General features: G+C 41.8%; 1 protein-coding gene across 2 annotated transcripts in view; it reads left to right on the top strand.

The window, feature by feature from the left end:
- The first annotated feature begins 9,039 nt into the window (after window positions 1-9,039).
- The window catches only part of Sumf1 (sulfatase modifying factor 1), a 75,903-nt gene continuing 71,585 nt past the window's right edge, over window positions 9,040-13,357 (top strand). For both annotated transcript variants that reach the window (XM_034512350.2, XM_076940206.1), the window contains exon 1: window positions 9,040-9,325. In XM_034512350.2, coding sequence (XP_034368241.1) covers window positions 9,062-9,325 — 264 coding nt within the window. In that variant the 5' untranslated portion in view covers window positions 9,040-9,061. The remainder of the gene's footprint in view (window positions 9,326-13,357) is intronic.

Below are 13,357 nucleotides of genomic sequence, written 5' to 3'. Positions count from 1 at the left end.
CTCCCTTTTGGGCTTATGGTGTTTTGTACTGTGAGAAAGAAAAGCAAACCAGGCTTCCCCTTCACAGGAGCTAAATAGGGAAATTGATACCTTGAGCATCACTGTAGCAAGAGGAGTAAAGGCAGAGTGAGGCCACAGAAGGTCAGGAGGGTGTTTGAAACAGGAACTGTAAGTAGAAGCGATGAAGCTAAATAAAATTTTAATGCAAAAGAAGGGGAAGTAGAAGAAAGCAAGCAAACAGGAAAAGACACAAGTGGACAGGGAGATGCAGAGTTTGGTGACACAGGGTGTGACACAGGGAAGCCACCATGTGGGTCTGAAGAGCATCTGCCATGAGCAGCTATGGAGCTGGCGCATACCCCTAACCAGCCTTGATCCACAGTGCTGTTCTTCCCAGTGTGCTAGCTCCTTAAGCAAAGCATTTCTTCAGAATTTGTGGTGTTGAGGATTGAACCCAGAACCTTGAATTAAGCACTCTAGCACCTAACCATACCCTCTGCCCTGAAATCTCATCATTCTAAGCAACAGAATCTATATCTCCTTATCCAGGTTTATTGTATTGCTCTCATTGCCCAGAATTTGGGAGGCTGAGGCAGAAGAGTGAAGGAGTTCCAGGCCAGATTGGGCTACACAGTGAGATCTAAGAAAGCTATGGCTACATAATGAGACAGTTTCAAAAATTAAAAAAAAAAGAATATATGGAATATAGAATTATAAAGGGAGGTGGGGGCATTAATGAAACAGAAAGGATTAAATGGAATAGGTAGAGAAAAGACTATGGAAAGCCTCACACTGAAGGTCTTTTGAAAAACCAATGTGGAAATCCACTATTGTAAGATGTTTCCTAAATATACATATTATAAAGAAAAGACAATGGAGTTAAATGGAGTTACCACATAGTTGGAGGACAAGACCTCTATTAGATATCACATACTATCAAGTAAAGTCCTCAGTACCAGGAACAGGTTACACTCTCTCTGAAATGATGACTAAAAGGGTTGCATAGATCTTCAAAGATTGCCAGCTATTGCCGTTGATCTTGGTTACCCTCCAGGAATTGATGCTAAGACCATATTGCTGAAGACTTCTCTTACTTACACAGTTATAAACATAGAAATATTATCCAAAAGGATAATCTTTACTGGGTAGTTTAAAGTGTTGGAAGGTACTATGCATACTACTGGAAAAGAAAAGTCTCCTTCAACTCTGAGGTATCATAACAGTTAGCCTGGCAAGATACGCCCATGTATGCAATAGTGGCATTAATGTCTTGGGAGTAACCAACAATTCTCTGTTTGGATTTAAGTCCTGCTCCATTAAATGGAACCCATACCTGGTACTGTTAACAAGACCAAGGAACAGTAGCTATATAAGTCATAGGCCTTAGAGAAAACCCACTATTATTATTCTGCCTAATGAATACAGTATTAAAACAATCCCTAATGACTTACCATCATACCCATGGATCTCTGTATCTCCCAACCTTCACCAGAGAAACTTCTTGCAGTGGATGCTAATTGACATGGTAACTCACAGATTTACTGCAGGGAGTAAAGGCTTCAAAGTTCTTATCCCCAAATGGGAGGTCTCTATCAGAACCCTCCCCTAAGATCCCAGGGATCTTTATAAAAGAGGGAGTGCAAAGAGCATAAGATGGGATGACTTAAATTAAACAATGCTTTCTGGATGCAACAAGGCAGTTGCACATATAAATTCATAGCAACTATAACAGTATGCAGAAGACATGTGCAAGCTCTAGCCAAGTCTAGTCTAGTCAGACGAAGTACCAGCATAAGGCAGAAGTTGAGCATGGAGTCCTCCCTGCTGAGGTACTATTGACATTAGATAGTTGCTACGAGAGAGTCAATTTTCTTTGGCAGTGTGCCACTCAGTCTATGAACATACATCAGGATGGATCCCAAGGGTAATTGGGCAATATGACCTGGACTTGATATATTAAACAAACCAAACAATAAACAACAACAGAAGGAGAGGGAGAGAACATTGGACAGGTAGAGAGTTGGGGTAGGTCTAGGAGGAGTTGGGGAAGGAGTGAATATGATCATATATTACACAGAATTCTCAAAGAATTAATAAGGTATTAGAAAATAAAAAGCAAAACAAACAAAGAAACCAGATGTGATGCCCTGCACCTTTAATCACAGCACTTGGATGATACAGGCAGGGAAGTCTCTGTGAGTTCAAGACCAGCCTTGTATATATGTGGAGTTCTAGTTCATCCATTGCTATTTAATGAGATTTTGTCTAAAAGGGAGGAAGGGGCTGAGGAGATGTCCCAGCAGTTAAGAGCACTTACTTCCCTCTCAGATGACCTGGGTTCATTTCCTTGCCATGTAGCACATGGCAGCTACATCTGTAACTCCAATTCCAGGGGATCTGATGCCATCTTCTAGCTTTTGAGAGCATGAGGCACACACATGGTAACACATACATACATGCAGGCAAAACACTCATACACATAAAACAGGAACTAAACAAATCTTGAAATACAGAAATGAAGTTAATCATTTCTTTACATTCTAAAGAAGCTTCTCTCTCCCTCCCCCTCACCCCCATGTGTGGCCACTTTCACGGAAGAAGACACGACCTTAAGTATTTGAATAAGAGGAGATTAAACACAAAGACTCTCCATCTATAACGTTCTCACATTATGTATAGCATAAAGCTGGCAAACTTAGAAAGCGTAAAGCTGGCATGATTCAGGATTTATTATTCAATCTACCGTAAGAGGCTGAGACAGAGGCTTACTTGAGTCCATAAATCTGAGACAACTTAGCAAGATCCTGCCCCAAATAGAAAAAAAAAAACATGAAAGGTCAAAGTTAATATTTTTTTGTAACCACATAAGACTTTAGGGAGAACCTGGTCAGAGAACTGCATAGCAGAATTTTATTATCTTTAATTATTCCCACCTCTTTCTTTTCTTCAAGATATTAAGAAAAAAATGTCCTGTTTAAGTAAATTGAAATTCTTGGAATTTTTCATATAAAATAAGTTTGTCATAGTAACAATCATAGTTAATATTCTTCTGTTGTACTAAATAATATTCTCTAAGTATTTCAGATGTTTCCAGAACTTGATGTCAGCTCCACAAAGGCAAGAATATCTTCTTATTTCATTCCTTATACATCTCCTGTGCCAGGAATAGTCGTGAAGGTTACAGTATTGACTATACATTTATTCATGTATTCACCAAATGTTTACTTAATACTTATACATACTGTATTGGTTAATTTTTTGTTGTTGTTGATGTCAACTTGACACAACCTAGATTCACCTAGAAAGAGAGGATGTTAGCTGAAAATTTTCCCTATTCAAATTGGCCCATGGCCATGTCTGTAAGACATTGTCTTGATCAATAATTGATGAGAGGGCCCAGTCCACTGTGGGCAGCACCATCTTTAGGCAGGTAGATCTAGGCTATATGAGAAAGCTAGCTGAGCACACTAGTGAGTGAGTTAGCAAGCATCAGTATTCCATGGTTTCTGGTTCAATTCCTGCTCTAGTTTCTGCCTGACTTTCCACAGTAATGGTCTATGACCTTGAAGTGTAGCCAAACAAACCCTTTCTTTCTCTAAGTTTGTTTTAGTTATGGTATTTATTGCAGCAACTGACAAGCAAAATAGAACAGATATCAAGTGTTTTAGGCATTAAGACTACAGCAATGATTACTAACGAATTCTGTCTCTATAGAAAATGGGAAAAGCAGACACCATGCTCTCAGGGAGTGACAGGTGGAGTGCAGACAGCAGTAGAGGGGTTGTGATGGAGCAGGAAATGGAATGATTATATTTGGGGATCAAGGACAATCTTTCTGAACCTGTTACTTTATGCTGAGGCCTGATGGTCAAAAAAGGACCAACCATGAAAAGGTTAAAGCATCCAGGTAGGAAGAACAGCACATACAAAGTCCCAGAGCTAGCCTTATACTTGATGTGCCATGTGAGCACCAAGAAGACAGTGGCTGAAACATGGCGAGCAAAGAAAAACTTGGAGAAAGATAAACCAGAGCATTGTTGGTTGTGTGTGGCAGTCAGGAGGTGTGTGCAGAGATGGATCTTTAAGAGAGAATGCACGGCAGAGTGTACGGTCATTTTTCAGTGTTCAAACTAAAAGCAGTGACCAATGTTCCTCATGGGCAGCCCCAGCCAATGACTGACCATGAAGGGAAATGTGGGGTCTAGATGTCTGAGCTCAGTGCTCCTCCCTTCTAATATGGTCTTTGTTCTGGAGCTCCAGACTGCACTGACCTTGGTGTTCTCCATGCAGCACCAGACTCAGAAGCTCTTCCTACCCAGTGTCTTTTCTGTTCCCCCTTCAACCCAGATGTCAGGATTGTATTCTCCTACTGGCTCCTCTTTTCCTCCTCTCCTTTGCTATTTCAACAATGTTTTTGAAGAACTGAATGATTATGAATCAAAACCACCCACATTCACTTGACTCTTTCTGCACAGGGCTATTTTCCTTCCCTCTTTGCCATGTTGTAGTTTGGTTATGAGGAGTGGCTGACAGATGGGGCTTTGGTTAAATTTTAATTTTATTATTATTGTAGCAAATGGAACAGATGTACCACAATAAAAAGCAATGAGCAGGATGGAGGCATTGACACATGCAGTACCAAAAAAAAAAAAAAAAAAAAAAAAAAAAAAAAAAAAAGTTTTCTGTACTCCCTTGGGACCATGGAGGGAGCTGGGGAAAACAGCCTCTCTTCTGTGTGCTGACAGTTCCTTCCTGTGGTAAAATACTGAATATTGCAAAGTCCTTTTGTTCAAAACTTCAGAACATTAATGGCTTTTTTCCTAACTCCCTTCCCCAAAGAACTACCTCTACGTCCTCTCTCAGATGCTAGTTCAATCCAAGATCGATCTCTGTATAAAATGACTAGGAATGTGTTGGGACTAATGATGGAAACTAGGATTTTACTCTAGAGGAGAAGGGAGAGTTAACTATATCATGGAAAAGGTAAACCCACACACATTGCTAGTGAAAGGGTCACATGGGAGACTTTGAAAAACAGCTTGACAGCTTTCCAGAAGTGTAAACAGATTTACCCCTAAGATGCAGCAGGGTCCCTCCTAGTATATACCCAAGAGAGATGAAAGAAGAAAAGTGTACAGGAAGTAAAAACATTATTCACGAAAGGAAAAATTCTAACTAAATGTGTATCCTCAGATGAGTAGTTTATTGTAAGATTTATTTTTAGTTGTGTAGATATGTGTATCGTGTGTGGGCATATCCAGATGAGTGCAGGTGCCTTTGGAGACCAGAAAAGGGAGTTTGAGTTACAGGTACCTGTGCAGGCCACTTGATGTAGGTGCTGGGAATCAAACTTGTAAGAGCAGTACCCACTCTTAAACCCCAATCTATTTCTAAAGCCACTGTGCAAAGTTTTGAGATATTTTTTAAAGACTTATTTATTTATTTTATGTATGTGAGTACACTGTTGCTCTCTTCAGACACACCAGAAGAGGGCATCAGATCCCATTACAGATGTTTGTGAGCCACTATGTTGTTGCTGGGAATTGAACTCAAGAACTCTGGAAGAATAGTCAGTGATCTTAACCACTGAGTCGTCTCTACAGCCCAGAGATTTCCCCCACTCCCCTGCTTCCATCAGCTTCATCCAGCACAACTCCTTGGAAGCTTGTAGAACACCTGCTATCTAGGGTATTCACACATATTTATCTAACCAGCAGACCCAGTTCTCAATGAAGGAGGGGAAGGGTTAAATTATAGCAAGGGTAAGCTTATGCCATACCAAGAGAGAGCAACTGATCTCATAAAGGGTAAGGGTGGCTTATTTCAAGTGCATAAGAAATGCTGGCTTAGCGATTGTCTTAGTTTTCTGTTGCTACAATAAAGTACCAAGATTGGACAATTCATAAACAAAGGGATTTATTTAACTCAGTGTTTTCAAGGCTAAAGTGTAAACAGATTTACCCTAAGATGGAGCAGTCTCCATCTTAGTATACACCCAAGGTAGGCTGTTAGGACAAGTTATCAGGTGAAGTTGCTTGCCACACAAGCCTGACAATCTGAGTTTGATCCTCCGATTTCATGGTGGAAGAAGTGAACCGACTCACTCAAGTTTTCCTCTGCCCCCACCCCTACACACATGGTATTCGTTTGTCCTTCATCATCATCATAATAAAATTAAAATTTAACCAAAGCACCATCTGTCAGTGCTGCTGAGGGCCCTTCTTGACCACACTACATCATGGCAAAGAGGGAAAGACAATAGCCATGTACAGAGAGAGTCAAATGAGTGGGGTGGTTTTAATTCATAACCACTCAGTCCATCACAAACTTGCAAGAGCAAGTCCTTGCAAGAGCAAGACCTATTAACTTCTATCAGATCCCATATCTTATGGGTTCCACTGCTTCAATCCTGCCACACTGGTAACCAAGCATCCATCACACGAATCTTTGGAAGACAGACTGTTTCTAAAGTGTGGTTGAGGCGGCTCTCTGTGAAGATGGAGCCACCTATTAGGATGTGACATATGCATATGATCAGAGACTCTGCATGGTATTCCACTCTCAAATGGGAAGAACACGTGGCTTAAGGAAGCATTATAAATAGGCCATTTATTTTCACTCTCATTAACTCACAGGGGATTATGTTCACTCTGTCTGTAGAGTTGAAGGTCCTGGTACCCAGCATAGTGTTCTGTATCTGTGGACCTAGCAAGTATCTTGTTGAACTACAACCCATGCTGATGTTAAGGCATGTGGTGGTTTGAATGAAAAATGTTCCCCACAGGCTCATGTATGTGAATTCTTGGTCTCCATTTGGTGGAGCTGTTTAGGGAGGCTATGCAACTTTTAGGTCTTTCTGGAGCAAGTAAATCACTGGGGGAAGACTTTGAGAGTTTATATCTTTGCTTCATGTCTGGGTCACTTTCTTCATTTCCTGTGTCTGGGGGGAAAAGGGATCAGCTAGCTTCTGGCTCCTGCTGTCAAACCATGTCTGCTGTTATGGACTCTGGCCCTCTGGAGCCATAATCCAAAATAAATGTTATTCCTTAACTTGCTTCTGGACATTGTATTTTGTCACAGCAACAGAAAAGTCACCAATACAGGGCACTGTGGCCTTTCTGTGTTCCGGGACTAACAAAGAAGAGGAGATTCTAATTTGTCAGGGATATTAATCCTACTCAATCCTACTGAAGGATCTTCAGGGGTCTTTACAAACAGATCAGGGGTACCAAAATTGCTTATCATAAAGCCATAAATCGGACAGGATCCTGAATTAATTTGTCCTCTCTTAACTGTTCTGAGCACTCTGTCTTTTGTTCTTCCCCTAAATCATTGTGCACATGGCAGTTTCAGGACCTGGGTCTTGTCAGATGGAATAGGAAAAGTCACAAAAATACAACTTGATACAAGCTAGGGTCATCTCGGGAGAAGGAATCTTACTGGACAAAATACCTCCATAGGATTGGAATGTGGGCACATTTGTAGAACATTGTCTTGATTGATGAATGATGGAGGAGGGCCCAGCTCACTTTAAGCAGTGCCCTCTCAGGGCAGGTGGTTCTGGATAGTATGAGAAAATAGGCTGAGCAGACCAGGAGCAAGCAGGCTGGTGAGCAGCACTCTATTATGGCCTCTTTATCAGTTCCTGCCTCCTGGTTCTAGCCCTGTTTGAGTTCCTGCCCTATGTTCCTTTAGTGATTCCTTCGGTGATGTAGTGTAAGTTGAAATAAAGATTGTCTCCAAGGTGCTTTTTGGTCATGGTGTTTTATCACAGCAATAGAAGCCCAAACCCTGAGGCAAAGAATTTGAGGTCTTTGAGTCACAAACATCCCAGTGCTGACATTTTGAAAGGGAACAGACAAAGATTACCCTTGTCCTGGATTCTATACTCTGCAGAGCATCCACAAACAGCTTTGGTTTGTGCAGCGACATTTTAACCTCACCAATTCAAAACAATGGGAATAGCAATAGGTTTCTTGCCTACTGTTTGTTGTAAAAGAAGGGAATGTATGAAAACTTTTGGCCAACTTCTGCAAAACCGCCAACATGGAGAAAAGTCTTTATATTAAAGACTTAAAAACTATTTTAGAATGATTCATTAAGGACTCACATACTCATCAACCAGTTACCACAATTATCAGGCCACTACTCATCTCCTATGTACCCCTCCTTTTTGGGTTAAGGAGTCAAATCCTCAGCAATGAGCACACACAGAGTTTTCCTATATGTATGGATCAGGTACCAAATGTCAATATTCGAGTATTAAATTTAATTTTTAAAATTAAAATTTTAATATTTTTAAATTTTTATATCACATGTATGAGTTTTGTGTCTCTCTCCCCCCTCTGCCTGTGTGCCTTTTCTCTCTTTCTCCCTCCCCCTACCTTGGTGACTTTCCTGGTCTTGGTCTTTGGGCCCAGTGAACTCACCCAAGAGCAGCTTCCCAAGAAACCCATCTTCAATACATTCTAATCTGGCTTTTAATTGGCCTATTTCACCAGCGGAGAAATAACCTATCAGTTCAAACCTTGACAAGTGTTGTTTTACACATCCTTATAGTCTAGATTTCCCTAACTCTACTCACTGGTGTACTGTCTTTCACTACGCTCATTTTCCTGTCCATTGACTGAATTGCTTATAGTGCTTAAAATTCAGGGGTTCTGGGTAGATTCCTTGGATTTAGATTTTGGTTTTGACATGTTTGATACATGACTTGAGCCGGCCACTTAATTGTCCTGTCAATCCAATATAGCAGCATCACTGTGAGGATTAAATACTTAAAAAAAAAAAAAATAAATGAAGTGATTATGTACTGGTGCTTAGCCAATGTTGAATAAATACGACTAGTTTTCAACCAAGAAACTAGAGAGGGACTCATTGTCTGCGGAAGACCTTGAATATCGTAGATTTTTGTTGTGTTTTGCATGCTTTTAACATTAGCAGGCAAACTATAGATAACAACCTGGATGCAGTCTCAGCCTATTACCTAAGTCAGCCAAAGCCACAACTTTAGACACCGCAAGTCACATGACTCCACGGATCACGTGACTCCGGGAACAACATGGCTGCGCCCGCGCGAGAGCCGGCTCTCCACTGCTGCACCGGGCTGGCTCAGGTCTTCTTGCTGCTGGTGCTGGCGTGCGGGGCAGCGGGGAGCGATGAGGTCGAGGCCGGGGAAGGTGCAGCGTCCATCACGGGCTCGTGTGGCTGCGGAACGCCCCAGAGGGCCGGGGCCCATGGCAGCTCGGCGGCCGCGCAGCGCTACTCCCGGGAGGCGAACGCCCCGGGCCTGACCTCGGGCCCGCGACCGCTCGCGCTCACCAAGGTGCGCCTTCCATTGCTGGGCCGTATGGGTGCCGTCGGGCTGCGGCAAGAGGCCTGGATGGGCCAGAAGAGGGGTGATTAGGAACTCCTGGGAAGGGTCTAACCACACCCCAAGTCTCTCAGCTACTAATCTCATTTGACAGGTGTCCTCCTCCCTGCTCCTCCCCATCGGGAGGTGGGCAGGAGTTTGTGGCTGTGTCTGTCACGGAGACTTAGAGAGCTTAGCTTGAAGAACGTTGTCCGTTCTTACTTACCTCTTCTTGCTCACTTCCCCCTTCCTCCACTCTGCCCTTCTGCTGAAGAGCTACAAGTGTAACGGCTGATGGATTCGGGTTTAAGTTCTTGTTTTAGTACCTATGGAGACTGAGTCTCCAACCTTGCCTTAAACTCACTCTGCTCGGCAGACTTGTATTTATTCTGTTGTGCTTCTAGTTCATAGGTGAAGCAACTGAAGCTTCACGAATCAAATGTTAGTGCTGGAAATTTGGATGGTATTGCACCTATGAGGGATGTCTGTGTACTGTGGCTGGATCAAGTCTGGTGTAGCCAATGTACCTGTTGGCATACAGATTTCTTTTGCCTGAGCCTTTTGTGTTAAGTTCAAGGATTAGAAAGTAGGAAATGGAAAAAGAGCCTTAGAAAAATAATTTTATATGAGTCTATTTTATTTTTATGCACAAAACAAAAAAAAACCCTATATAGTAGCAAGTGGAATCAGGATAGCTTCAAGTGAGGGAGGGAGAGATTTATGGGTTCTCTATCCTTGGGAAGTTTGAGACAGCACATGACTGTAGACACAGTTGGATCCAGGGCATCGGGCAGCATACCCGGGCCCGTTGTTGGCTGTCCCTTAGCCATCTTAAGTCAGTTTAGCTCTGTTTAATAGAGAGCATCTCATCTCATCTCCTAAACCAGTTGGAAGAAGAAGAGTTCCTTTTTGGTGGCTCCAGGAAAAGTTCCCAGATACACTTTGAGCCACAGTCCTCTTCCCAGTTGAATCTTTGTGGTCAGAAGAATGCTACCATTGGCCAGGCTGGAATATATACATTGAACTAATAAATTTATTGAACTAATAAACTAATAATTTATTGAACTAAAAATTTATTGAACTGATAAACTAATAATACTATTTAAACTCACTGAGAAGTTTGCCCTGGGGGTGGTGATGTTGGCTCCCTCAAGTTAGACCCAAGCATGTTTGTGTTCTTTAAGATCCCTCATCCCAGGATAGATGAAACAGTGTATCCTGAATACTGGAGGGAGATACTTCCCCAGAGACTCAGCTACTGTTTATTTCTTGATACAAAGAAATAAACAAAACCTGTGTTGCAAATGGCTAGTGGGAAGTCTCACCCAGAAGACTTTCTGCCTTGGACACTTTTTTGTTGATCAAAGGCTCCAGTTGACTCTTTGATGCTTTGGGCTTCCCTAGACAGTTTCTGCTGGATACTGTGTCTGATCTGATGCTCTACAAGCCTGCTGTTTACCTAACAAACTCACTCACTGGACTTGGGAAACATGACCGTCCTGGGTCACTGTGCATGCTGAACTTAGGTCTTTGTCACAGGACATGTAGTTGAGTCAACCATCTTGGGTCACACATGTTTAGTGAGCTTTTCTGAAGTGACTTGTTTCAAAGGAGACTTTCGTTGGGTAGACAGAACTAGCATTTGCTCACAGTGTGATGATGGAATGATTTTTGGCTACTTTATGATTTGGTCTTTTAAGAGTGTGTGTTTGGTAAGTGTGTGTGTGTGTTTATTGTGTTCATGTATGTGCTTCCATGAAAGTCAAAGGTCAGCTTTAAAGAGTCAGATCTCTTTAGCTACCTTTACATGGGTTCTGGGGATTGTGTTCACCTGGATGTATGGGATGTCACAAGGACGGACCTTTTCCATTAGTAGCATGGATAACTTGGTTGGATAAGTTAGAAATTATGATCTACTTAGAGCATTCTAGAGTTGTTTTTAATCTATATTCTCCAGAACGGAAACTTGAGCTATTCAGCCTATCTCTGTTGGTTAATCAGAGAGGGAAAAGAAAGTAGGCCAGGAGTCCACAGGGCAAATAAGCTTCCATGGTGTTAGTATTGTTGGAATTCACTTGGAGGGAGAAGGGTGTGAAAAATGGTTAGTAATTATATAGAAGTCCGATGGTGCGGTGTGAGTGCACAGCTTCCTGAGGGCTGTGGATTTGAGCTGAAGGACATGAACCCTATTCTCACAGCAAGACCTTGTCATCTCTAGACTGGACTTTTTCCACTTTCTTTAACTCTTTTATGACTTTTTTTTTTTTTGTTCGGGGAGGGGAAGATAATAACAATATAGCCCAGGCTGGCTTAAATTCATGATACTCATGCCTTTCCAAATGTTGTGATATCAGCACCAAATACAGCTTAAAAAAAAACTTGGATGGGATATTAAGACTCATTTTAAGATTACTTTAATATTTATTATTTTAAATTATTTGTAGGTATGGGTATGTGCACATGATTGTAAGTGCCCAAAGGGTTGTGTGACAGTATTCCTAGGGAGAGATAAACAAGCATCTGTTCACCCCTGATAGAGAACTGATGACAGACCAAAGTAAGGATGCCACCAAAATCCAACTTGGGGTTACTTATGGGAGCAGAAATGGCTCAGAGACAGCTGAATCACCAAAACACGGCACGGGAGGCAGCTCATAAAAACTGGGGACTGGCTCACACTGCGTACCCTGCATGCAGTTTCAACAGGGTGGAGAGTGTTGGCTGGCTCTGCTTCTTTCAGGCCAGTCCAGCTAGTCTGACAGTGTGTCTGAGTAGTTCTTACTACTTAAATATGCTAGAGAGAGAGGGCCCTTGTGAATCTGGTCAGTTGCAGGGACTTCCATCAACTTTTTTTTAGTGGATATTTTATTTACATTTCAGATGCCATCCCCTTTCTCCATCCCCACCCCACCCCCAGAAAACCCCTATCCCATGCCCCCTTTTCGTTTTTGGTTTTATACACTTTTAAAAAATGTTAATCAAAGGCTTTATAAGTTTGGTAATGCTCAATCAGAAGTGTAACCTAATACCCAGCCTAGATATATCAACTATCTTTGACTGGTGGAGACATGTGAACAACTGCCTCCATATCCACCCCCCCTTTCTCTCTCTCATCACCTAGCTTCTCCTCTCTTTCTTCTCCTCCTCTCCTTACTCCTTCTCTTCCTCTCGGTAGCCCTCCCACCTTAGCTCCTCCTACATATCACCCTTCCTGTTTAAAAAAAAAAAAAACATTTCTCTCAAAATACAATTAGAGCATAATTATGCCTATTTGTACCAGTGAGGTACAAGATAGTCCTAATACCCAGTCCATCATTTTGTTGACTAACCAGAACCTCTGTCATCTCTCCTAACTAAAACACTTAGTTCTGAACCTGGCTTTTTTCTTGGCTTTAGAATGAATGTCAGCTGAAAACCATCCACTCAAATATTTCTCTCAAGCTAAATAGCCAGGATTGGCTATGAGACTATAAGTTTTCAACCCTGTCAGAAATCCAGAATGACTGAGTTAACTAAAATTATGGGAAGCACAAAGCATAGCTTCTAAAACTTAGCCAATTTATAGAGACCGCTGAACACCTGGACACTCCCTATACTACAAAACGTTGGAGCATCTGATCTTCAGCCTTCTGGCCCAGAATCATCTGACAGACCTTAGTGCTGCAGAATTATTAAGGGCTGATTACTCTGTCTAGGCAGATATAATCAGTCAACTATTCCGCATGTGTGTCCTTTTCTGGACAGTAATTTGTCTGTAGATGGAGAGAGGCAATTCTTGCCTAGTGGCTGTCACTACACAACTGGAGTAACTCCAAGGATGCTCAATTTCTTCTTAGAATCCACGACAGGAAGCTGTCAGGAGCAGACAGGTCTCTAATCAAAATGAACATTACTACAGAAATATTTGTCATGTCAATTCTGTGGACTTCTGATGTTTTGAAAACCAACTATCCATGTAAGGTAATCTGGACTGTTGTCTGTTAACTCCACTTAGCTATTTCTAAA

The sequence above is a fragment of the Arvicanthis niloticus genome, chromosome 9 (genome assembly GCF_011762505.2).
Source record: "Arvicanthis niloticus isolate mArvNil1 chromosome 9, mArvNil1.pat.X, whole genome shotgun sequence".
NCBI classification, from domain to species: Eukaryota; Metazoa; Chordata; class Mammalia; order Rodentia; family Muridae; genus Arvicanthis; species Arvicanthis niloticus.
This window is presented reverse-complemented; position numbering and strand designations above follow the sequence as displayed.